General features: G+C 38.2%; 1 protein-coding gene across 2 annotated transcripts in view; it reads left to right on the top strand.

The window, feature by feature from the left end:
- Positions 1–27,781, top strand: part of ZFAND3 (zinc finger AN1-type containing 3) — a 135,950-nt gene that overhangs the window by 98,181 nt on the left and 9,988 nt on the right. For both annotated transcript variants that reach the window (XM_080586150.1, XM_080586151.1), the window contains exons 5-6: positions 4,350–4,415; positions 20,105–20,275. In XM_080586150.1, the coding sequence (XP_080442276.1) occupies positions 4,350–4,415; positions 20,105–20,275 (237 nt within the window). The remainder of the gene's footprint in view (positions 1–4,349; positions 4,416–20,104; positions 20,276–27,781) is intronic.

Here is a 27,781-nt window from a genome sequence, read left to right as displayed (position 1 = left end):
GGACGGGTTTCCAAAGTTGTGTTCTTTCCCATGTTGCATATAGCCATAACATTTCTCTCTGTCACGGCTACAACACTGCTATCCAAGGATATTCAGCCCTTATATGATTACCCTTTTCCTGCCTGTTACATACACAGAGCTGGTCTACTTTCTTCTGAAGAGGAAGAACCATCACAGTACTGAAGGCTCAAAGCAGCATTCAAGTGTATTTTTGCCACTGCGAACAAATCTTACTGAGCTCTAGGCTCTGTAACTTATTTTTCACATTCATTCATTATCTGGCTTACAGATTTTGTGTTATCTATAATTGTTTCAATGTGTTATTGTACTCTTAGGCTTTGTACTCTTGTATAAGCATGGCTTCACTCCATTCTGCATCTCTTCCTCTGGTTAACAGGTAATGTTCCAAGTGCTGTATTTGCAGTGCTGTTCTAATACAGCTGGCTCAAATGTTCTGGGTTCAAAGAGAGGTTACCCTAGGATTTTGCTCTTTCCTGCACAGGAAAGTCTGACTCAATGGAGTCACTTTGCTTTACAGAAACTTCAGAAATGGGGAAATAACAAGTTACCGTGACTCAGGGTATGTCCTGCAAGATAGGTGCTACTTGGCAATCATTAGTCTTTCAGGAGGGGAGATGGTCAATACAGAACGGCATTCAAGAAGTCAATTTAAACATAAATAAAAAATTATAATAGTTAATAATATTAACACACAGAGAAATATAAGTAATACAGAATAAAATTTTACTACTTAAGAGCTTTTCCGGAGAAAATGGCTTTGAAATGTTTACTTGTTTATTGAGCTGCACAGTTCTTAGTAATTTGATAACCTGTTTTTCCCAATTGGTGTGTTAAGTGTACTGTTAAGTTAGTCATAAGAAGCTAGTGGTATCAGAAATCAAAAACATAGCAGCTACATTAACAAGACCTTTTATGTGTATTACAGTGTTCAAGTTAAAAGATCTTGTATTGTCTGTTCTTAACTCTGCTTTTCAACTTGCAGACTTGGTGATGCTCACAATTATTTCTTTAGGATTTTTGCATTTTTAATGTTCTGTTGTTGGAATTAGATTATGGCTGGGTAGCAGCTGCTTTTGTTTGGAAAGGGAGTTGCAAATGTCAGAAGGCACACGCTGGAAAAAAATAGGAGCAGAAGCTATTGTTTAATCTGTTAGTTGGATATAGAATAGAAAGATATCTTTATTCTTCCATTTTAATCTCTTGCTTGTATTGAGAAAAATAGTAGTCTGTACAGCCCTCTGGGTTATGTTAGAAGCTAGGCATGTGGCCTCTTGCTGTGCACTGAAGTGTTTTGTGTATCACAGTCATATTCCCTGGAAACAATTATTTTTGGGAACAAAGGTATAGATATATCCTGAAACATGCTAAGTAATAAGCCTACCTTTATGTACAGCAAAGAAGGACTGGTGCTGTACTCTGTCTGACTTTGCTTTGCTCTCATGCAGAATTTTTATCAAAACTGGAAAATGTGCTGCTGTTTCCAATAATACAAGATGGCCGTATTGGATGTTATGTATACCAAAAAATTCAATATAATGACTTCCATGAAGAATTACACAGTCAAGCCCATGCTACATAGTATTGAATTATGCATGACATTTTTAATGATGGAACAAAAACAATAGCAGAAGGAAGGACAGGAAGCCTTCACTGGTTATTAGGCAGTGTGCGTGCCTACTGTCATTAGGCATGCATGTGCATGCAAATCCCCAAATATTCTTTGTTGAAACCTTAATGTTGTGCTATACAAATCAAAGCTCTATGAAGGTAATACCTAATGAGAGAAGATTAAATAAAACAAAAACTCTAATGCAGAGAAGTGCAGAATAGATACAAACTTATTGTACTTTAGGGACGGAAAAGTATAAAGATCTTATATTTAGTCAGATGCTGAAAATATAAACTAACGGAAATAATTATTGTACAGTAATTGCAAAGATTAGTCTTATGGAGAGTCGATGGTGATGGTGCCTGCCAATGCCTATTTAGTGAAACTGGAGGAATGTAACTAAGTATTTAATGAAGAGCTGTTGCATCTTAAGAGGTAGCTGTGGTCTAAGGTCAGTTCATTGAAATCCCATATCCTGTTGTATATTTTGTGTGTATGCAACCACTGTATATTTGATCTTTAAAAGCTGAGACTGACTTAACAAATGGGCAGTGTAATTTTCAGCGTAAGTATCCAAAATGTTCCAATAGAAAATATATGGTAAATAAATTTTTTCAATAGAAAATTCGGCACTGTTGTGCTCACTCTTGATACGGAAAACAGGGCAGTATCTTATATTCCCAGATGCACCTAATCCTAGAGTAGGCCCTTTTTTCTGAGCCTTTTGCAGTAGTATTACTAGCATAGATTGATCTGATTTTTTTTTTTACATTTTTTCTTTTACATTCTAGAAGAATTCTGGAAGAAGATATGTTATGAAAACTGGTGTGAGTTTATTTGACCGCTTCTAATGGTTACAAAGCTTGGCAATGCTGTCAGGCCTGGAAAGGGCACCAGCATGGTGATACCAGGGTGCTTGCTCCATCTGTCCTGGATGTTTTCCTGTTGGCCAGGGAAGGCATCCAGCCCATGCCTCCCAGTCCTCTGGATGGCAACAGCAGTTTGGCTCTTCTTGTATGCTAGGACAACAGGTTTGGTTTATTATATCATTTCTCACAAACCCGTCTTTCGAAACCTGAAAAATCCAGCCGTCCCTCACAACACTGGCTGTAACTTATCTCAGCTGCTTATGCAGGTGTCTGTCACATGCAGCATATTTCTTTTGTCGCCTTCGGTAGTTCTCTGTGTCCTGTTTGGTTAGCTGAACCCCTGGCCAGGCCCTAATCCATGACCTAGTGTCTGCCTGCAGGCCGAACCCTCACCAGGTTGCCTTTATAACCATCACTTTAAAGATTACCTCTTGTGTGATTACAAGATGGTGTATGTTGCCAGAGGGATTCTTTTTTTTTTTTTTGAAGAACAAAAAGCTTATCAGTCTTTCTCTGAAAAACTGCAAGTGTAAAACTAGTGAGATCTTTGCTCCCAAATGCGTTTAATTTTAAATCAAATGCACCAAATTAATTTCCTCACCTCTTTCCTTCCCTATTGCTTAAGTTTCTTTTGTTTTTTTTTATAGTGTTACGATGCTACAAGTATTACAGTGCAGACAAAGTTACCTAAGAGCTGATACTGAGAGAAATAGAAATAAAAGAAAAAAAATGAAGGGGAGAGAGGGGGAAGGACATCTCTGAGAGAGTCAAAAATAGTTTACTACCAGGTCAAATTTTAAAAATATTTAAAAAGACAAAAAGATTGCCAAAGCCTGTGCTGCTTTCTGGATGTGCAAAAACGGGAGGGATGGAAGAAAAAAAAGGAAAAAGTGTTTCTCAGTGGGTGAAGACTTACGTTAAAGCTTACCATGTCACAATACTCAGCTCTGTTGTATTGTCAGCATGGTACTACTATATTACCAGCAGTCCAGTGCAAACTTGATTATTGGTATTTTGCTAGCCAAACCTCTACTAGATCTAACTTAATTTCAGGCTCTCTAACATCGTCCAATTTATAATATCCAATTATCAAAGCTATGATGTATCATTACCACTGGCAATGCTACTCTCAGGTTATCTTGGCTTCACTGTGTAGGTTTTATTTTTATTTATTTATTATTACTGCAAGTTGCTGAATACACTGAATTGGTTGCTATTTTAACAAGATCTCTGGAGAACTCTTCAATGATGATGCATGTTGAGAAGAAAGCCAGAAAGCAATTTACTACCAAGCAGATACCAGATGAGTGGGCAAGAGTCCAGAGTTCAACAAAAAACTTCAGCATGGGAAGAGGTCATTAGCATATGCTTGTGCCACACTTTGAAAACATAATGAGAACAAGATAAGAGGCAAAGTCATTATCTGACTGGAGACAGTGACAGGATTTCTGTTGACATAAGGGAAGTGATCAGTTCCTCCAGTGTGTTAGTTGTGGGTTGGTTAGATAAGTTTTTAGCTTTTGTTCCAACATAAACAGCACCTTTTGTCAACGCTGGAAAAATTGCAACTACAATGTGTATTTTCCTAAAACTGTCTCTTAAAATATTTGTGAAGTAATAACATAAATTGTCTCTTCTCCCCCACTTCTCATCTGTGTTTTTTTTTCAGCTGAAGATGTATTCAGACTTGGCTGGGAAGGAGATACTGAGAATAGTAGAATACTTCTATATATGCATTCCAAAGACAAGTCCTCCTAAGTTTTATTTATATTTCTAAGTATAATTGTGATGTGGTTTTAAGTGTTAAATATAGGCGGTATTTTGAGACTTACAGTCCTCTCTGTTTCCAGGTGGGCCATGCACAGGTACAGCTCATGCCTCATTAACCACACCAACCAAAAGATCTTGCGACTCAGGTATGTGTTTTGTGGGGATTGACAAGTTGGATTTTGCGTAACATGTGGCTGTATAGATACAGTTTAATGATCAAGGGTAGCAACTGTACCTGGAGAATGTCAAAAATAAACATTGTTGATTTGCCGTCAGAAAAATATGTATAAACATAAAAGGATGTGTATGGAAGATGGTTCATCAGAGTCTGGTCAAAAGTAATTCCCTAAGTACACTATGTTTCCAGTTAACCTTTGTAGACCTAAGAAATACATAAATAATTAGTTTGATTTAAGTGTAATGATTGCTGTAATGTTCTGGAAATCACTCCATTAAATGTGAAGTATCAAAGGAGAAAACTTCGAGTTTTATGATTGAAGATGCAGTAGAGACAGGTGATGTTTACTTTAATCAAAACTAAATTTTACCTGCTTTGGGTCTTTTTGGTGATTTTATTTCTACATGGAGGATATAGATTGGATGATCTCTCTCAGAGCTAGTGATATGTTAGGTCATTGCCAGGCTGAAGGTGCTACCTCTGCAACAGATCTGTCATAAGGAATCATACCAGCACTCATTCAAGCAGGCAACCCAAGCTATCTGTGTTGGCTCAGATGTTTTTTCAGACTTGGGTTTTGCAGTGGGTTAAGGAGAACTCCTACGATCCTTTCCACCAACGCTGTTTTGGAAAGCCATAATCTCCTGTGGAGAGGCACTGACAGGCATCTAGGTAGTGTTAATGTTCTAGCAGTCTGTGTTTCCAAAATAGTTTTTGCCTATATTTGCATTATTATACTAATTTAGCTGGATTGAATGCAGAAAGGAAATGTCTTCCCATTTGATTAAGGACTCTTGCTCTTTCAGGAGTTAAAGGTAAATTTCCTCTAAGGTCATTCTTTCAAAAATTGTTTCAAGCTACTGTACATTTGGCTGAGCTGTGGTTATTCCCTGTGTGCATGGTATTAGCTTGCTTGGTCTGCAGTGAAGGAAGTTTGAGAAGCTACAGTAGCATGTGCTTGCTGAAGGTGCAGAGCTCTCAAGTGATGCACAATAATCTGTGACAATGTTGTAAATACTGTTTGTCAGAGAACTTTGTAAGTGTGGCACTGGAAGGTGCTGGATTCAGCTTCTTCAGAATATGAAGACTGTGGATTCTTTTTCATGTAGATATGGAAGCATACCTAAACAACAAGGGGTGTTTGCCACTGTTTCCCTTGCAAACGAATCTGCATCACAATGGTGTTACTAAATTGTGTATTCTTTGTGTTAGTGGTTGTAGCATTTAACTCTGATTTTCATTGCAGGATATTTTAAAAGGTTTCTGTGATGTTATACATATTGAAAACTAAGAGTACTATATGAATAGTAAAAATAAAAAATATGATTAGCAAGCAGACAAAATCCACTGTTTGCGGTGCCATACAGGACAGTAAAAGCTCCTTAGAGTAAAGCCACTGAAACTACTAGACATGTTGAAAAATAGCCATTAAATGGTTGGCTAACTTTGCTCAGTAGTTCTCTTATTATTAGTTTATGCTAATGTTTGCTATCCTACATGCCTGTATGTTAATCATTTTATGTGTTTAACAAGAAAATAAGGAGATCTTAATTTGATGCCACAAGTTTAATCTTCAGTCTACTAATTCTACTGGCTTTATATTGTATCATTTTTCCTCATTTTTTTTTACTATGGGCTCAGTAATTTGCATATTTTGTTTGTAGTCCCCTACACTAATAAACCTGTTAACAGGAGTGGCAGTTTTCTTCAGAGCTTGCGCTTTCAGCAAACTTTTCAGTGCCATTTGGAAAAGAAATAAATATCTTTGTAAAGTCTGCATTTGAGAATCGAGATAAATACGGGAATTGACAGGAAAACATTGGCTATAACATATTTGCCAGAAATGTTATGATATCTTCAGGCTTAGGAAGCAGACTATGTAGGTCAGTATTTCACACTACATTCGCTTCAGTGTAGTCTCCTTTGCTCGTATTCACCTAAATAATATCCTAGGAATGTTTTTCAACACCACACATTGCATATAAACCTCTCTTCAGTAAGAATTCAACATTTCTTCTGCTCTAGAGTGCTTTGAAGAAAGAATGTTTTGGTGGAATTCATCTGTGTAATTTTTTCCCTTCAAGCATAGTTTTTCCCTAAAGTCTGCCATATATCAGCATTTGAGACAGAAAATTAGAAATTTGACCTACATATGTTGCATGCGGGTTCCCATCAGGAGGATATTAAGGAAGGCATAAACCTTTCATATTTTATTAGCATTAATATAACCATTGAAGAAAGATCAAAACAATAAATCTGTCAAGACTCAGGAAAAGTTCTTTTACGAAAAACAGTTTTTACCTCATGCACTTGTCAGCTTGCATGCTGGAGGAGCTGTTCAGATAAAAAATTGTATTATGACACCAAATAGTGGTGGGTGTTTTTTCCCTCCTCCTTGCCAGAGTCACTGCTGTGGTAAAAAGTATTTATATTCCAAAGTGTGCCCATAGGACAAGGATTATAATGAAAAGAATGAGTAAGGACTTGCAATCATTAGTTTGGATGATGCCTTGAAGGTTTCGGAGAGCCAGTGGTCTGAAGGTTTTGTAGGGAAAAAGATGGGACTGTGGCCTGCTGTATAGCTTTTTATGTATTTTGATTTGTTTCTTAATAGTTAACTAATGTTCTGATTGATGGCAGATACTCTGAGGCTTGCTCTAGTCAGTAGGGCATCCAGATCCCATTTATATTGGGTGCCTGTGTTGTGAAAGTGCAGTACTAAGTAGCATATTACTCTTCTTTTTCTGCTGTGGAACCTAAAGATGATTGAATATGCAATTCGAAAGAGCCAGGTTTTAAAACATTTTCATGCAGCTTAAAGAAACCTGGAAAAAATCACTGGAACTGTTTGAGTGCGCTCAGTTAATTTTTAATTGTGTGGTAGAGAGAGTAATAGAAGCAGACTGTTAAAATGCAGTAATGATACCGTCAATCCATAGATTATATCCATAAAGTTGGTGAGTTTTTAAATACATTATTTCTCAGTAGTGGTTCTTGAGAAACATGTATCTGTAATACTCTGCATAGATATATGTGCAGAGAGCTTACATTTTGTGAAGATATCTGTCCTAGATGGGTATGGTGGTATTTATTTTGTGCAGGATCACAGTATCTGTCATATGCTCTGTGTCTTCTCTAGTTTAAAGTTTGAGTCTAGAAGGTGCAAAGAGTTCTTCCCCTGCTTCAGCAAAGCAGTTAAGCAGATGCACGGTCCTTTTTTTGAAGTTTCAGGTTTATTGATGTTCTCATACTGACACTTTGAGGCTGAATCTTGACTATCAAGACGACAGCTTTTTAGGAGTTACAGAAAGGGCAGGTTGTGGAAATAGGAATCTGACAAATTTTTAGCCACAGTGGACTCCAAGAAACCATTACTTTTGTGTGATCGTTTTCTTAATCCGCATGTGTTGAGTAAGGACAAAAAGACCTGGTCCACCACTAACTAGATTTTTTTTATTCCTCTGATGTGCTTAAGTGCCTTTGCAAAGACTGTAGGAAAGATCAGTGAACAGAGTTTATAACATCAAAACAACGTAGAGATATTTTGTTGTTGTTGCTTTTAGGGACTTCTAAGGTATTCTTCAGCGTTTGACTTTTGGAGGACACAGTGTTAGAAATCCAACCTTCTTAGAGCTCTCACACCAAGAGGAAAGTGATGATAGAACAGCCTTCAAGAAGCATTATAAATCACCCAGCCCTGGCAATAATAGTGCCCATTAGAGATGCTCTTTTTTTTTCCCCTGCTCAGTTTCCAGCTGTACTAATAGAACACCACATCAAGCAAGGCTGTAAATAAAAGTTATAACCTAATAGGTGGGCACTGAAGTGGAACGGACAGGAGCTGAGGCATGGAGGCCTTATTACTGCTCATCAGCAATTATAAACAGGATAAAGTGTCTGGGACTTGCACTGATGCAGCAAGAGCTAATAGAGGCTGGGAAATGACACTATACCATGATCAGATGATGTATGTTGATGGGTTTTTACTATCTCATCTTATTACCTATTTCCGTGATGTGTTGTATTATCTGTTCTGTGCTTCCATATGCATCTGGATAGACACGTTGGTTTCCTCTGCTGCTGAAACGAGTTTGGTGTTTTCTGCACGCACGCTTTGCATCAGTTTCCAGTAGTGGCTATCTGAGAGCCTTCTCAAACTGATGATTACGATTATTGTAGATTAAAATGTGTCTAATGATAAGGATCATAATAGTCGCATCTGTAAACAACTTTACAGACTTGCTGCAGTTGTAGGATTTATTTTCAGTACCACAGTGTTCAGTTTTACAAAATCACCCTCATTCATTATGATACAGTCGTCTTTCCTTTCATTATGGATATGGTTGTCTTTTGCACTGAAAACCTCCTGTGCGTTTTTAGACTAAATTTATCATAATCACTGTCTCTCATTGGAGAGTCTGAAGAGATGGGTTTGGGGTCAACATATCAAAAAGTTTGTTACGAGTCAGCTGTAGGTGTGATGATCCTTGCCTATGAGTTATAAAAACTTCAGCAGTTCCTGGGAAAGTTTTTAGGAGCTTGTTAGCACACAGTAATTGGTAATATTCACAGAAAAGTCTTTCATGATCTTTTATCTATCACAGTGTCTAGCACATTTCTGTGCTAGACATCTAAATCATCTCTTTACAAAGCCACTGAGAAAAAAAATGCCTTGAAATTTAGCCTGTACTTGCTTTAATCTAAAGAGAAGTTTTGCAAGCATCTTCATAGTTCATACATTAATCACTCATGCCGTTTACTTCTGAACAGAATTTTTGTCTAAAGTAGTGGGAAAAACACAACATTCAGAAATGAAAAGGTGTGCAGCAGTATGATGGCAGCATGTGAAAACACTGCCTTCTATCCTTGTCTATTCAATACACCCAGGATAAAATAAACAGATTATTTTTCTATCATCCTAAGAATTTAGGACAGGAATACTTACATCTGCCTATGTCAAAATACACTAAGCTAAGACAAATAGAAACCCATTCTGATCATGGTTGGTATTTATTTGAAATTAACTTTCACACATACTGCTTTCTAGGTGCTCCCTTCCTCCTGTGCATTGTGCATAAAGTGAGGACACCAGACAGCTGAAGTGGCCAACTCGATAACAAATGTAACATGACTGTGGAAGCACTATCTCATATGCTATATAGAAGGAATTAGAAATACCCACAGGCAATGTTTTGAGGATGTTAATAAAAGTGCTAGTAATTCCAGTTCTGGGAATAATCCCCTCTTTCTAATCAATCTGTTAAAGCCATTTATGACAGGCTAATGCAGGTCTTAAAAAGAAAATAAAATTACTATTATAGAATAGGATAAGTAGATGAATACGATAATGCGTATACCTAATAACATTTGCCATTTTGTTCTGTTGTATTGCCCAAAGTTGTACCAAAACAGATGAATGTTCTTATGAACACATAGGGCAGTCAAATGTGGTATCCATGTCAGTGGTGCATCCTTTCTGAAGACAACAGAAAAACAAAGGAGTGCTACTTTGTCATTGTGTGGTCTATTAGCGTAGCTTTATATTTAACTACCTTGTACAGAAGGTGAGATTTGGTGCATACTGGTTTATGTGGCAGAAAAGTGTACTGATTTAAGTAGGTTTGGGTTATACAGGTGTGTATAGCTTATGAGAAATTAGCTTTTTCTCCCCTGTGAGGAGTGGAAGGAAAGCACTTCAATACTGTAAAATTAAAAAATAATAATTCAAACCTTTATTAGGAAAAGAACAAAAGGTCTCCTGGCCTGTATAACTTCTCAGCAGATGGTGAGGTACATCCTTCTGTGCAACTCCAACTATTTGATAGCTGTCCCATGCTGTCAGTTCATTCAGAGTCAGACTGAAATTTTCAGATCCAGTGTCTTAATGGAGAAGGTCCTCCAGATACTTTGTTGCCCTTATTTATTCTCTTAAATAACCCAAATTCATCCTCTTATATTCTTCGTGCTGTTTGGGTAAGTATTCGAACCTTCCTTTTTCACTACTACTTCACAAAATAACCTGTGTTCAGCTTTTTTGATTACTTGTAAGTCCATTCCTCATCTTTCACTTGTCTTAATCTCTTTTTGCTGCTCTGATTCAAATTTTTCATCTGTTTTCATAATGGAATTTGGGGTATGAAAATAGAAGGCTGCAGTGGAAGTCGAACAACTTTGAGGATAATGTGCATAAGTTGAGAGGACAGGCTGATCTCCTGGAAGGAGTTCACATTAATTTGTAAGCCAATAGGAAAATGATTTCAAATGCCAAATTAAGGGCAGTACCAGATGATGGGAGAGTAAGATCGGCTGTGTTAGGAAGAGCATAGTTGACAGATGAAGGGAAGAGGGTTTTGCCCTCTCGTTAGTCCTGGAACAGGCACCCATGGAGGCTGTGAAATGTGTATTTTTCAAGTTTGTTAAGCAGGGACTGCACAAGTCTCTGAGCAACCTGACCTGGGTTTTAGGGTTACCCTGCTTCAAGCAGGAGGCTGGGCTGGGGGACCCGCTGGGTCTGATAGGTGGTTGAAAGGTTCAGTCTGGTGGGTGAAATGCTTGCCAAGTACCAAGTTGTATGTTTTCAAGATTGTTATCTTTTAAAATTCAGATATGAGTACACCTTTGTATTAAAGTCTCACAGAGTTGTGACAAAGGATTTCTCCTAGGATCTGTTGAAACAGTAGGTAACTTTATTCTTTATATATATACTTCGAATAAAATGAAACAAAGTTTTATATCCGTTTTTGGTAGTTTCAGGCCAGGATTAGTTTTCTAAACTATCACGATCTCTCTATGATCAGTTTAACTGACCTTTGACAGCTGATTAATATTTATTATTAGAGAATATACAAATTTGGCTTTATGATCCCAGCAGCTCTGAATTCCTCTTTTTATTGCCAGCATCCGCCCACAGACTGTTAGAATGCCATCATCCCCTAATAACAAAGTCACAGCTGAAAACTTCAAATAACTTGCATTTGTGTTAATTATAGGGACAAAGGAATTGGGGTCCTACGTCCTGCATTTCCCACCTATAACCCCGTCTTAAAACTTGGTAAAAATATCTGTTGGAACAGGACTGGGGGAGATGGGGTTTGCTTTACTCCCGTTTGGGTTTGCCCGGTGACCAGACGATAGGGAGAATGCTGCAGAGAACGGTTGCGATCGCTGACTTCAGGACCTGCAAGGGCCTCTGCTCCTGCCACCCTGAAGAACCGAGCTGTTTCTACCCCAGTGTGTTGCAGTTATTAAGCAGCACCTTGGTCTGATCTGTTCAGATCCGGAAGACGACTTTCTTATTGGTGGGCTTGAGCAAATAAGACATAGAGCTTTTATCATTTTTCATTTGGTATTTTATTGTACTCGAGGCTCGTTCAACCACTTCAGCATTAACTTTCTGGCCTGAAACATATTTAAAAGCACATGGACACTTAAATTTGCTAACTACTGATTGCAGTGAGCATCAGAGAGCTTCAAGTACAAGTTTTCACTATTTTCTGTTTAGAAATTAATTTTCATGAGGACCTTAAAATTATATGGAAGTAGTTTTAGTCTCTTGGAATTACGCTAAGCATGAACAGGGGAAAGTACGTATCTTAATACAAAATGAGAATTTTTTTTTTTTTGGTTGTTATGCAACCAAAGTTGCTTCATTTTCCTATTCCAGTTCCAAATTATTATCCATAATGTAAACTTCAGGGAGTAACTAATGAGACCAATATCCTGAAGTCAAAAAGAAGGTTGAAAATGAGCTAGGTGTAAGACGCAAGACAGGGCATCAGGGCATGTACTATTGCATCTTCGTATGTTTGTTGATCTGTTCTACTTCCCTCTTTGTGGAGATCTGGTCTTCAGGTTAGTTTAGATGCTCCCAAATATCCTCTTTCTAAACAGTAAGAGTTTCCCAGTAAAAGCCTGACTTCTGACATATTGGAGACAGCAATAAGTTGTGCAGAAACTGTATTCTGTGCCAGGACAGGTTGTGTTTTCCCCATGAAATTGCTAGGAAAAATAACAAAATACAAACTGCTTTTAATGTTTTATTTAAAATAACTGAATTGAAAACAAACTAGCAGGTAGATAAACTGTACTTTTCAGAACTCACACTTAATGCATTCGGTAAAGTACTTATCAAAATACGAGAGCTTTCAGGTATTTTTCTTAACATTAGTCAGACACAGTCCTTGGAATGATAGTCTCTCATCGCAAAATTTCTGTTGCTGTTGGCATCACCCGTGTTCTGCAGTTAATGACAAATAAGGTTTTTTTGAAAGATAAATATTGAAAATACGTATTTTTTCACCGCTAGCAGGCAAGAATTCTTTACAATTCCTCTTCTGAATCGGTGTCTTAGCCTTGGAAAACCCTCATTATGCCAATGGGGGAAGGGTGCGCTCAGAAAAACTCGGTGTATGAGTGAAAAATAACAGAGCAAGTAGTTTCTATATAGAACGGGGTTTAGGCTATTAGTTTGAAGAATTACTTTCCTGAATACTGTGTACCGTTTGATTGATGAGGACATAGCTGGAGTATACTACTAGTATTTTGAAGCAGAGCAGCACTGCTTATTTATGCGCTCTTGAATTGACTAGCAAATCTGCAATATTTATAGCATTACCTATTCATGTTAATCCAATTTTAGAGAACTTCACAAAGCATAAGAGGGCTCTCAATTAAGTCAGCAAAAACAAAACAGCTTTCAAATTTCCCATTTTACCAGAGCCAGTGTAAGCTTATTTGTACGTTTGCACAAATGTATTCATATATGTAAATATGCATATTTGAATACTAGAAAGTAGGTTTCAGGTGCTCTGGAATGCCTGGGATGTTTGATTTGCCTTCATAACTTTTTCATCATGTATATTCCTGTGTTGTAGCTTTTTTTCTTCCTTTTTTAAGGTTCTGTTTTTCCAATTAGCTCTCTATACTTGTTCATTATTCCTTCATTTTATAATCCTGTTCTTATGATTCAGCGTCACCAGAATCTTTGTCCCTCTCCCAGCCCTAACCCTAAATTGCTAAAATACATTATCTAAAATGCATGAAATATAAACACTTTCTTCAAATGTTTACGCTCCCAGCAGGAGAGACGGGCAGCAATCAGCAGGCTGAGTGCTCAGCAGGACCGGCCAACCTCTTCTGCCTGCACAAACCGCTCTGATGTTGTGGGCTCTAGAAGTTTACAGACCTCGCTTTTTGACGTGACTCAGGGAATGACCCCCATCGGCCTAGGTCTTTAAATAAGCAAGATCCTTCCTCCACTCAGCAGCAGTATGGGTGGCCAGTGCCTTACAAACTGTTCCAATGACTTGAAATATGCACTATGCTAATCCATCAAAGGAACTGGACAGTGCAGGTGCCCGAGTCCTTTCAAATATTGTACTTGTTTGAACTAATTGGGTGTATAAGTAAAAACGCTTAAGAAATAAATTAACATTTTCCATTAACTGAAGCCATACTGACATCAGAGAGTGTATAGGGAAGGGAGTAAGGCAAGAATTTAACCATGAGGCAGATGAAGTACAGGAGCCTAAATATGAGATGAAAACTAATTCACTTCTTGCTTAATTTAGCAATTATGAAATTTCTTGACAAGAAAGAATAATATGCATTTTCTCACTCTAATTATAACTTGCATAAAATGCATGCAGTATCCTATGTAGTTCACTGTCATGCAATTTCAACTTGCGTTTTGTTCATCTAAGTTACCAGATTAGTCTCTTCCGTTTCATTAGAGATGGCAGTTAATAGCCTCATTAAGTTACCCTGCAGTTACAGCATGCTTCCTTTTGACTGATGGTAGTACCAACAACACAGGCTTAGAGGAAAAAAACGTAAGAGAGCTAAGAAGGAATTAGTGCATATATTTATATATTAGTGCAATATATATATATATTCATCTTCCCATCCAGAAATTACATAATTACAGGATAACTGAGAGTGGAAGGGGCCTATGGAGATCATGTAGTCCTCGCTGAGAGCGGGGTCACCTACAGCAAGCTAGGCACCATGTCTAGTCAGACTTTGATCACCTCTGAGGATGGAGCATCCACAACCCCTCTGGGCAACCTGTCCCGGTACTGGATCCTCCCCTACAGTTTAAAAAATAAAAATAAAATGCTTTATGTGTAAATGGATAGTTACTAAAATCAATGTTTTGGCAGAGGGATTGGGGAAGGCGTGCTTTGCTAGCAGAGTCAGAAGAACATCAGTGGTGTTTCAGATGTGGAATGTCTTACAGTAACTCTTTCCATTGTGTATCTCAAGGAGCAAAGTTTAAAGTTGTTGGTTTCATTGCTGTAGGGTGGTTGGTTGGTTTTGCTCATTAGGGCCATAGGAAACAACTGGTGTTGACTGGTTTTGTTAATTGGTATGGAAATCATAATTTCTGTAAAGCAGCTTTTTGGGGTTATTTATAGTCTTCAGGGTGATTTCACTGGGAGCCTCCTGAGACAAAGAAGGGACGGGCTGATAGGATTTGACTTCCGTAGGGGGTATCCTATAGCTCCACCTTGTGATGGGACAATGAGCTTTACAGCATCATAACTGCTTTTAAACTCTACATGGGGGGAAAAAATGAGTGAAATGGGGATGCTAACGGCACTGCAGCAATGGTAGAAAGAGGTTGTGTGGTTAAACGTTCCTGAAGGGTCTATGTAAGTATTTGAGGCATCTGTCTGCAGTGTTTTAAGGAAAGCTGAGGTGAATTCACACAACAAATTCCTTGTGAGTGCTTCGACAGAGGTGTATGCTTCGGTTTGTGACACAGCTCCGACATGCAGTCTTGATTGCACAAGGGAACAAGATGCTCATCTTGATGTAAATACCAGAGTTTCAAAATAAGTGTTTTCACAGCATGAAACAGCAACGGGGAGGAATTGTTGGGGTCATCGCTGGCAAACTCTGCTCATAAGATGTTAATCTTGAATTTCTCTCTCTCTTCATTAATAGTCAACAAGCAAATGTGTTTTGGAGTAACTGTTAATTTTAGGTTCATTTGAAGTAGAGGAGATGATTTTAAATAATGATTCTGGTAAATGTAATAGGAAAGATTTGTAAAGATGCAGTTTCCTCTAGATGAAATTTCTAATGCATAGTCAACATGCCGGGGAATTAAATAATCCCTCATCTAAAAATGGAATAATGAAGAAGAAAAGAGGGAGGAGGGGGCAAGAAACTGGAGACAAGACATTGCTCCAACTCAAGTTAATCCCTGTTACGTGGTTATTGGCTGTGACTGTGTGAGGTTCTTCATGGACAGAGGTTTTAACAGCTCAAGCTCCTTTCAGAATGGTTTCAGAGTAGATGGCAGTGATGTTGGAGGGTTCATTAATTATTGCTGTTACTGGTGTTTGGACAGGCAGTTGAGATCATAAATGCCAGTCTGTCAGTGTGACGGGTTCTTTATGAAAAGAAGAAAACGTGATTGAGTGCCTCAAAAGCTGTCATCAAACCAGAGATGAAACAGATTCATTTCATTCTTGAAGCAAGCAGCAACAGAGGAGGGCTTCTTTTTCCCTTACTAGTCTCCCATCTCTTTCTTCCTGCCTGTTACCTTTTCTCAGCACACGTCTCTGCTGGGCTTACAGCTCCCCACCTCTTCCCCAAATGCCATGAAAGAGCCACTGTGATTGTTAGCGAAGCCAGGGGTATGCAGCCCACACGCTCCACCTTGACAGGAGATTGAGAGAGACTGGGATTCAGCTCTGACAGTCGTAACACAATTTATTTGGAAGATTTTGAGGGGAACATGAATAATGAAGACAAGAACAGTGACAGTGAGGAGCAAATGTGAGCTTCTGTCCAAGGCACAACACAATTTCTAAGAACAGTACTCGTCGTTTCTAGTCAAGCCTCCAGTTTAAATCTTGCTCAGATGAATTCGTTCTCATATTTCAAATGGGAGCTTGATAAAAAATGCCATAATGAGATGTATCTGCATCCTCAGACATAGATGAGAATAATCCTTATTTCTTGACTCCAAAATTAAAGTTGCAATGGGGAAGTGACGATGGCAGAATTACTGTAGCTGAGAAATTTCTTTGTGAAATTTCTTACGTCTATTGTTGTTTTTCTTCAGAAAAAATGTTACAATTTTGACAACTGCAGGTAAAAGGAAAGCATCCCTTTTTTATCTCAGAGGATTTGTTGGTTTAGGTATAAGCCTAAAATGCAAGTTGAGCGTGGAAAATGTTTCTTAAAAGCAGAGGAAGAGGTAATTCTCGTTGCACAAATCATCCTTCTAAGGAAAACTGTTACTGACTGAAAGAATCCTTAGCCATTTTTGATTGCTTAATAGTTTATACTGAGAGTCTACCCTTAACTCTTGTTGCAGCACTTTATTCTGTTCCTATTTTTTTCTGCAATCCAGGTAGTAAAGCTGGGAATGATAATTGCCATTTTCTATCAGCTCTCTGAAATCTCGTCTTGCAAGATTGCAGGTGCTGGAAGCTGTATTTTGCATCCAGTATTGTTTGCGTCAGTATTGTGAAAGGCAACGTGATGTGTAAGAAAAAGCACGCCAAAAGTTCTGATTTCTGCTCTGTGCTTTCTCTTTGTTCCTTGTACCTACCCATAAGAAGATGTAAGCACATGTATTGGTTGGTCCATTTTGCAGTATTAGCATGTGCGTTGAGGGTGTTGTGCAGTCGGTAGTGGGACTGCTGGAGCTGTCCCTGAGAGTTAGGCTAAGTTAGCTCAGTGCTAGCTCAGATACACATTTAAAAATCAGATATGTAATCTTTCATTTCTATCATATTAGTCAACTTATGTTAATATTCAATTAGTCATTACCAATTAACAGGAAATGTATAATTGAATATTGTAATTAAAGGGCTACTAGCCTGACTTGAGGTAGCTATTTTTCTCATTAAGGCACGTGACTTCATTAACTGATTAGACACTGGTTGGCTCACATGCATGAATTCCATATTTGGACTTATAACAAGCACAGCACCGTGTTTTCCATAGGCTCAATGTAGAATGCAAAATTCGCTTTTGAGAAGTACCAGATCGGCGTGTGCTTCCAAAAGGAAAGAAGTGTGGGAGGCAGCTATTTCAAAATAGCATCGTATCTGTTTCTCTGAGTAATGAATAAACTACGAACTGTGTAGCTCCCCACCTTTGACAATGAGGTGGGCTGTGGCAGAGTTTTCCTGAACCCTGCCTCAGCTCACTGACAGTGGATGAGTTGTGTATTGAAAGGTGCACCCTGCTACATTCATGGCTAGCCCACTTCTCTAAGCACTCGGAAAAATAGTTTATATACGATAGGATGGCTGCCTTGGAGTGTGAGTCGGGATCTCTGCAGTCTATTCAGAGGAACTCTCTCTTAAATCATCTTCTGCAGAGATTTAATTAAAGACAGGACTAGTTGTTCCATAAATGTGTTAATTCATTAGGCGCTACTTTTCATTGTCAGCGTTCCTGCACAGCCAGGCATGCAGAGGTGGAATAAGTTACGTACGGAATGTTAGTTTAGCCCACATAGATGTATTTTGTAAGGTGTAAGGTGTAATCTATGACAGTGATCAAAAAGAAGGCTATATTGAGACATACATCAGATAGAATTATTGCAGCTTAATAAAAACTTATCACCTGTGTACAGTGCAGAAAGCTGCTCGCTTTTCTGTGAAATGTGAGATGCGGGGAGTTTGTACGTATTGAAAAACCAGGCACATTTTCAGCATGTCTTAGCAGTATGACAGAAAGAAAGAAGACCCAAGTGAGGCAAGTTGCATATTTATAATGGCTGTAACATTGGATTCCAACCACTGTAAAAATGCTTGAGACGAGATCTGAAACACAGGAAAGAAAAGTGAGTTAGTTTCTATTGCATGTGAGGAACCAGGGAAAGTTAATGGAGCATCACCTGGAGAGGGAGAGGCTAGCAGGTGTTCCTGGTCCAGCTGCAGTAGATACTTGGTTTGGGAGAAGTGCGTAAGCAGTGGACCAGATAAAATCATTGAAATAACAAGGATATGGGCGGTGTTTTAGCCACAGCAGTTATTTCTGCAGAGTGATACCTGGAAAATTACTGTCTTTCTCAGCTCCTGCATCGGAACTTACTTTACAGGAGGTATTCAAGTTAGCCTTAAGTAAAATGCTTCAAATTCTGAAAAATGTTCATGGATAAGCCAGGACAGCTAACACAAAGTAGACATCTCTTCCGTAAGCACAGGACACCATGCAACAGAAATTTAAAATAAAGGCAAAAACAAGTTTGATAGGGTAAAGCCCTCCCAGAAAAATACAGTTACCGTTTTACCTGTAGATTAATTTCCTTTAAAAATGGGTTTAAATGAACTAATGTTTTTTTTCCTTGATCACCATCTTGCAGTAGAATGCTGACCCACTGCAGTAATGGCTTTCAGCAGTTGCTCTCCTTGCAACACTACTACGAACAATGTAACTTTTTAGCGCAGTTGGGATTAAAATTATTCTCAGTTTCTATTAAAAAGGAAATACAGGTTTGAGTCAGCTCTGCACAGTCTTGGGAGGGGAAATGTCTGTCTGACCTGTGCAGAGCAGCAGATCCGCTGAAATCCACTGCCTCCGATATGCCACAAAAATAAGGTCTGGGCATTGCAGGTTTCAGCCAGTACTGCACATTTCCTTCAGGACTCTAGAGCCCCAGCCAAAGCACTCTACGTTGTTTAAAAATATATATATATATATATATATATATATATATAAAAGAAAAAAGCAACACTATGTTGCCTGAAGTAGTAATCACATTCCTGAACTTTAACTTCTTAAGGAAACATATTTTAAAAGGGTCTTTCTTAGGTTAAAGGCTAAATTTGAGAGTGGTAGCAACTTACCTTGAACTCTTCGCTAGCACCTGTGTGGCAACTCTGACCCACAACAAAATACCAACAGGGATCACTGATTTGCTTGTTTTTAACTAAAGCAGCACCTCTTGATTTGTATCTTCTGAGAGAAGGATGTTTTCCACAAACTATTTTCTTACAAGCAGAAATTTATATAGATCAAGTTATTAATGCAAATGGTATTCTGACTAATTCTTTTAAAATGGCTGGCACTTTGGATTTAGAGCATGCATGTACAGGTTGGTCTTCGTTTGTATTGTTGATATATACTAATTTACATTTAAATTGTTATCCATGTGGAAAGAGGGGAAAGCACGGTATGGTGCTTTCGTGTAAAGCCTTCAGTCATAAGAGAGACAGTTTACATGCTGTGCCTTAAAAATCTTCCTTCTGCCCAGGGAGGAAATAGGTCGAATCTGCTTTTGATTATTTTTCATCAGAAGCCTAGTTCAGTTTGTTTGTGGAGGGAGAACGAAGGCACATAGGAGAAACTAAATGAGATGACAAATGAAGCCTGCAATTGTTTAGGATGGTTGGTACTCTACATGCATCTCTATGCAACCTAGCCATGGCTGGAAGGAAGTTAATCAGTTCACTTTCTATTCAGTATTGTCAACAAGGAGAGGTTCTCACAGGGAACAAAAATAATTTGTCCCTTACTTGATGCTCATGGTGATTGTTCAGAAAATGTATGCATGTGATAGAATGGGAAGTATCAAGCTGCTTGGTGGTGACCCCAGCTGAAAGCAATATACCTTCAATCTGCCCGAAGGGATGCCTCAGCGAGGAAGTTCTAATGTTTTTCCTAAAATATTTGTGAATACAACAGATTCACAGTCGGAGAGTGAGGCTTCTCCTGTGAAACGGCCACGGCTACTGGATGACAGTAATGACAGGCCTGAAGAAACCAGTCGATCCAAACAGAAGAGTAGACGCCGATGCTTCCAGTGCCAAACAAAACTGGAGCTAGTACAGCAGGAACTGGGATCATGTCGCTGTGGTGAGTACTCTGGCTTTCTACCACAGCGGTGCTCGAATCTGTATTAGAGGTGGAAATACAGGGAACCCTTGCATTTTACATCTTTCAAAGGTATCTTAAATAGAAGCTATAACTTCCGCTGGTGGCAAAAGTTATAATTAGTTCCTGTCTGTCTAATTTCCCCTTTAAAATTTTAGCCCTGCTGTACTGTCTTGTCTCAAGAGATCTTAGATATTAATGAATTAAGCTTCAGAAGTCCCTGTAAGGCAGGAGAGTGCCATGCTCACTTGACAGAAGAAACACAAAGCGCATCAGTGGATATGCAAAGATGACAGGTTTCTTACAGAGCTTAAAGAAACATAGGTCAGCACCTACATTATGCATTTTATAATTACATTGGTATTAAGAAGTTGAAACAAAAAAAAAAACTTCTAATTGAAAATGTTTTCCTTCTTATGATCAGCTAAAGAGATGGGGGGGAAAGAATTGTTGTTCGTGATACACTTAATATCATTCAACCTGATTTTTCCATAGTTGATGATGTTGTTCAGCTAATTGAACTGAGAGTGATAATCTCATGCTGGTAGCTAACGTGGGGTTTCATATTAGATACAAATAATTTTTCTGGAACAGTAAATGTGACTAGATTCTAGAGGAGATGCTCTCTCCTTTATGCAACAGTTGTGCCCAAACCTGGTTTATAATGTGCTCATCAGAGCTAGTGATAATGCACGTGGTAGTTTTACCTGCTAATTATTTTTTTCATATAGTCATGTATTGAAAGCTTACACTTGCACTTCCTGACCATGTTTGTATTGATACATTTGGAGAAGTTTCAGTTGCTTTATCACGTCTCAGCAAGGGGGATAATTGCCAAAGGATTTGCATAGGCAGGTGCAATTCACATTGCGTCTGTGCTATGTACAACATTGTATTAAAATGTTTACTGAGTAGAAGGCAAGTCCATCTGAGCAGCAGTGGGAAAAGAAAGGATTGGCTAAGCTGGTTACAAAGACTGAGATAATGAATTCTCTATTGAATAAGTAACATCAAGTGAAATGATAGAAAGCTGAAAAAAATCCATGTCATCCTTTGTTCTTTTCTTCAATATCTGTCTGTCCGTAACCATTAGAGATAACTGCTGTATGCTCTTTTGGACATGAGACAGGCTTCATTTCAAACACTGGAGCACTGCCATAGAACTAACACACACTATCTGTGAAGCCACCAAACATGAAACCAATGACTGTAATACTGAAATGCTTATTATGGAAATCATGTCTGGATACTTCGAAGTATCCAGTAAGAAATATATATATATATGTATGTATAACTATATATATATGTATGTATGTATAACTGTAGAAATTCAGTACTATCAATGACAGTTTGGTTTGGCTCTTTCTGCTCAGACTTACGGCAGCAGTTTCTGCTCTTCATCTGCTTATGTCACACATCAAATGAATGAGGGTGCCTGCAAGTACCTTACTGACATAGACAGAAAAATCTACCCTAATATTGGGAGTAAGAGAGCCTTACAAGTTTGGGGAGAACTGAAGAGAAAACGACTTACGTTATTGTATATGTTACATCATTAATCTTTCCTTCATTCTAAAAAATGAGAGCTATGCAAGAGCAATGAAGTTGAAAGCAACTTTTAGAAGTCCTTCCATTGATTAATAATGTTTTTAAACTTTATTAAATAAGACCCTTTTGTCTTGTCAAACAGGGCACAACCCGTTTAAAACAGAGCAGAGAGGGGGCTCATTTTTTACACCTAAGACTTCATGCCTGATCCTGAGATATTTGGAAAACTGCTGTGTTGAGTCTACTGTTTCTTGTAAGACCTGTCCAGAGAGAGGTGGTGCTGTTGAACCCGTTCCCTTGACACTACAGGGAATTTTATGCAGATTTGACAGTGCCGCAGGGCTTTGCCTCGAAGAAAAACAATTTACTACTGAGTAGGGAGTTTCAGTAAGGCTTCTTTAATATCAAACTCAACATTTTTCAGCTGTAGAAAGGATTGTTTATTTTCGTGCACGCGTACACACATACTTGCAAGAACTCTTTTCATTCTGCTTCCACTCTGTACAAGTTATTAACTGCTGACAAGAAATTCACATCTCATAAATAATGCTTAAGAACCATTGCTATATAAATTGAATGTGTTATGAATTGTGATGGGCCTTTTTGTAGCGTTCTGTGCCTAGAGCAGGAAGAACAGAGGATGTCATTTTCATTAATTTCTAATGAGGTGCCAATTAAAGGCAAGGAAGGAACTCAGAAGGGAAGAGTCACAGAGCTCCCCTGAATCCTGTGCCCTGGGGCTGTCAAATGAGCATGCTGCCAAGCCTTCTCTGAAAGTTCCAGTAAATTACAAACTCATCTAGAGCACACACAGACAAATTCAGCTTCCTTTTGATCTTCAAAAGAGCAATTTGTAAGACGAGTTCTGAGCCTTTTCACACAGCGAACTGGGAGAAGTGATAGGAATTGTTAATTGCTGATGCACTTTGCAAGCTTCAGTGAGAAAGAAATTTTAAAATGAGTTCTCATTTTGTGCCTCTCTGACTGGGTAACCTTTAAATCAACACTACTAGAACAAAACCAGTTTCATCTGAAACGTTTCTAGAAGACAATTACACCAGGCATGTTTTCCAGACAGCGAGATTCTCTAGTTTGAGTTGGACCTCTCAATAGCTTCGTGTCTTACGATTTATAATGCCTATATTGAAATAATGTATTTATTTAATACTAGCTGTAGCAGGCAATTGGCTTGCTTCAAGGAATTACAAGGGTCATGTTCTTAAAGTTGCATTCTATTATTGCATTTCCATTGGAAGTGTAAGTCGTTTGAAATCGATCAGCTAATCCTTGATCTCAAAATTAAGTCATCAGTTCAGCGATGTGATAAGCAGGCGGACATCACAAACTCGGTTTAAAACTAGGAGCAGTGAATTTGGCAGTAAAAGCAGCTATATAACATGTTTCTGGAAATGTAATTTGGACAAGGCAGGTTTTTACACTATATATTTATGGGCCTTATCTTAATTATCTGACTAGATAAATATCGCTACTAAATAGAGTTGTATACATTTTTTAAAGATTCTGAGTTGTAAATTTCTAAGCCATGGAAGTTATTTACACAGAAAACACTGCTTAATTTTATGGCAGAGGCTTAGTATTGTACGGCAAAAAATAGTTCTGGTATCACTTGTTTTTTAAAGGCAAAACACAGAAGTCCTTAGTGGTCTTTAGTAGTGTTGGAATTACGCGAGGCATACAAGGATGTTCTAGGAGCTCATTAAAGGAATTTCACGTCTGTCGTGTTAGATCCAGTTCAAGTCAGCAATTAAAGAGAGATGAATACAGTGTGCTGGTTCACAGTTCTGCGGTTTGGTATAGAATGATTTGCTATTTATAGGCCACATCCTAATAGACATGTCTGTAGCTCAGGCTCCACATATGCAGAGCTGGGTTTAGTTGTATCCTCTTGCAGTCAATGGAGTGGTCAAGATATTGTGCCCTGGAATCTAACTGTATCTATATTCTGGTAGCAGTGCCTTGGAGAGATGTTGCTGATCTGGTTGTGTGCTTCTCTGATAGGAATCTATTTTTCTGTGTTTTTTTTTCTGCCTGTTTTAGGCTTTGCAGTATACGACGTGCTGGGCTTGTCAGAGATGGCATTGAATGTGACTTTAATGCAAACTGGATAAATTCCTTATTAAAGTTTTATTAGAAGTTGGTGAAATGCTTCATCAAGACATGATCAAAGTGGATAAGATTGCCTTGCTAAAATGGTTTCTAGTTCTAACGTGTTTAATAGCAAGGTGATTGCCACAGCTTAGCAACACAGAAAATCAAAAGATTGCTTGAATAGTTTATAACTCAATTTGTACCAGACTAATTTGTGGTTTGTTTTCCTTAAAGTCGTTGCATGCAAACACTGACAATTGTGCATTCTTTTCTGAGAGGGAACAGAAGGAGAGGAAAATAAAGACAAGAGGCCATAGTAGCACAAGGTGTACATGTTGCATAGTGCAGATGGCTAGAATGACAAATTCATTCATACAGAAAAAAAACGAAAGAGAGAAAAGAGAAGCTAAAAATTCATGTCAGGTCTTTGCATTAATGTCTACACAGGTATCAATGCACCATGTCCCTTTGTATGTGAACAGTGATCACGAGGGAAGCTACTCATAGGAACAAAATTACAAACTTAATAAGTCATTTGAAGAAAGTAGCTCAAAGGAAAGCTGACCTTAAGGTGATGAGGGACTAAACCTGTTGGGAACACACTTATCTTGCACAAGAGAAAAACTAAAACCAAACCAGCATTGTGTCTGTTACAAAACATCTTACGTCCTAAGCCATCTCCTGACTTAAGTCTGATGGGGTTCTACAGATAATTTGCCACTTGCCAACATTTGAAAAATATATGTATGTTTTGTTAACAATGCAAAGAACTTAAATTGCATTTACTCATTAATGTTTTCAAAGGAGATTGACCACCACAAGAAAACATCATAAATGTTAAAATCTGTAACCATAGAAGGGAAAGAAACAATGTTTTATTTTGTTTTTGTTGTTTGTTTGTTCATTGTAAATATTTGGCAAACATTTTCTTACCTATTTCAAAAGCTTGTCTCATGTTATATACATATATACCTATAGGTGTATACATACATGTACACATTAGCCTAGTTAATAGGTATAAAAAAAGAGAGTTCTGGTTCGTTAATATGCTTATTTTTCCACATCCTTATTTGTATTTCATTTCTGTATAAATGTACAGCAGTCTGGTAGGCTTCTTGCCACTGTTTAGAAGTATTACTTCACTTCTGTTTGCTCAGCAGAGGGGTAAGAGGGAGATAGGAACAGACAGGCTCCTATCAAGCACTGAGCATTTCTGTTAGCCATCAGAAACAAAACGCATTCGTGCAGAAGAGACGTTACCATTTTAACAGATAGTGTGGCAGTGAGTCTCACTGTGATTCAGTAACAAAACAGGTGGAAGAAAAACAGCTGCAGATTCTTAACTTGTGTAACAGAGCTGCTTGTTCATAAACACAGGAGATGAGGCACTTGTTTGGATTGTGCCAGAATAAATTTGGAATGATTTGATTTACTCAGTTAATTTAGAAATTATCTTCAAAAGGACAGGAAGAAAGAAACAAACTTGAATAGATAAGCAAAAAGAAAAAAAATGCTCTGACAACTGCTTGATCTCTGTACAAAATAGTCCAACATGTAATGAAAATAATGTTTCTCTTAAAACCGACTAAAATACTAAATTATGGTTCCATTTCTCTGGAACCTTTTTGTATGCAGAAGAATTTGTAATGGTACTGGTAAATTCACTTTCCAGATGGGTAAGGTTTATCTGGTACAAGCCAAAATGTCTTCAGGACATGATTATGTATTGCTATAACAGATGTATAGTACTTCCATGGATTAAAATTAAATACACGCATTGCTTCTGGAGGTTTAGTCAACCTGCTCATTAATAAGTACTAAAGGAAAAATAAATCTTATTAGTAACTGGTGACATACTATAATTCTGCCTTTGCTGACAAGCCTTGCTGCTGTGACTTGAGATGTGCCATATTCAGCTGACTTATGTTGGCCGGGCACCTCAGTGGTTTGCTCCCAGAATAGTACTTTTGCTTCAGCCACTCCGGTAATGCCTACCATCTTAGCATACATTGCTGCAAGCATTTTAAAAGAGTTTGAATTCAAACTCAAAGGTATTTTTTCTTTTGTTTTATTTTATGAAGATGGTAATTGAAATGATGGGGAATGGGAGCTGTTAACTAGTATTGGTCTCTCTCAGTAACGTGTTCTGAAATGAAACAGTGAAAAGCAGGTAACTTACTGGTGTGTCATGGGTCCTAAAGATGGGACTCAGAAAAATGCTGTAGTGTCTTTGTTTCAGAAAAGCTGTCTGCAGATTTAGAAGTGCAAAGGGAGTTCATGGTCTGCTTGTAGTTAGGAATCAAAAGATCCCATTTGAAAAGGTTCTGGTATATTCCCCCTGCTTGTTCAGCTAGTGGGGGTTGTGTTGCAGCAGGTACTGATCTTGATTTCTTCCACTGTGCTACCTAAAGATCTGCAACAGGCAACTTCTTTGATTTAGTAACACATTATCGAACCTGCTGGTTACACCTTCCTACAGTCCCGATCAATAAATGTAATTGAAATGGGTCAGTTGATCTCTTAAGTCTTCCTTATATAAAACAAGTTAGCAGGTTCCTTGTTTAAAAAAAAAAAAAAAAAAAAGTTTTTTTAAAAAAAGTTTTATTTTGATGCTACTGATGTAGTAAGTCCTTCAGCATATAACTTCAGGGAGTTTTTGCAGAGATAGTACAAATGTGAGGAAAAAAATAAGCGTTCTGTTAATGTGCCATGTTAGGTCTCTGCTGTCAGTACCCATACTGCAGTGAGAAAAGAAAAGAAGCGTATGCATAAAGTAAAAGATGATACGTTTTTTTAATTGTCTTTTATACCCAAGAGATACGTGGCCTAGTGAACTTGAACATAAAAATCTAGCTGAGACTACCTTATTTCTAATTCAGTCTTTTTCAGTAGCTTTAGGGAAGTAATTGGCTCAGTCTCTAGTTGTTTTTTTCTTATCAGAAAAAAATGAAGATAAAAGCCACTTACCTGCCAGATGTTAAGGGAATCGGTTTTTGAAGGTTAAAATGCTTTACCTTTTCTAAACAAAGCTCTTCCTTTACACTGGTGTTGTTTATCCAGCGTCTCACAGGCAGGTGTAGCTGCACCAGGACCGTGCACTTAGAAAGCTGCTGGAGGTTGGCAGGAGTCCGCAGCAGCCTCTTCTCAGAAGGAAGGAGATGGCCTAGAAAGCATCTCCCTGAAAGTGAATCAAACGTGCTCTGTCTGTGTGCTAACAATAGCTACACGCTTAACGTGAAATGAAAAGGTTCACCTATGGAGGTGCTCGCAGCCATTAAATGTTCCTGACTTTTTGAAGTCATGGCCAAGTATGTGAAGAAATGGGGCACGGGGCATCCTGCCATATTCTGAACAAGCAGGAGGGCAGGGATTGTTGTGTAAGCCTTTTCAAAAAAAACAAAAATAATAAGAGAGGCAGGGTGATGGAAATGTGCATCGTTAAGTCTTTATATTCCTTTATGGTATAAATACATCTTCTGAATGGAGCCCTGTTTTTCTCTGAGAGGAATTACTCGTGATACAGATTGCAAGAGGGTACAGGAATAAAGACTTAGATGGAGCAGAAGGGGTAATCTAAGAGACACTGGAAGTAAGGTGTAAGTAGGGGATAAAGACCTAAAATAAATTTAATCTAGGTTTAAAAAAAAAAAAAATAGAACTGCTTCTCTCCAGTGATTTGGCCAATAAGTGGAGCTGTCAGCCTGTGGATCAATATGGTGCAACCTCTAGAAAGCTATTACAACCCAAGGCATAAATAATATAATTCAGGAAGTACACTGAAAGTCAAACCCAGTACCGTATTCAGCATGTGATGGTTTGAAGTCAAAATGC

Source organism: Anser brachyrhynchus, assembly GCF_964034855.1.
Source record: "Anser brachyrhynchus genome assembly, chromosome: 3".
NCBI lineage: Eukaryota > Metazoa > Chordata > Aves > Anseriformes > Anatidae > Anser > Anser brachyrhynchus.
The sequence above is the reverse complement of the archived record's forward strand: the minus strand, read 5'-3'. Positions and strand labels throughout refer to the sequence as shown.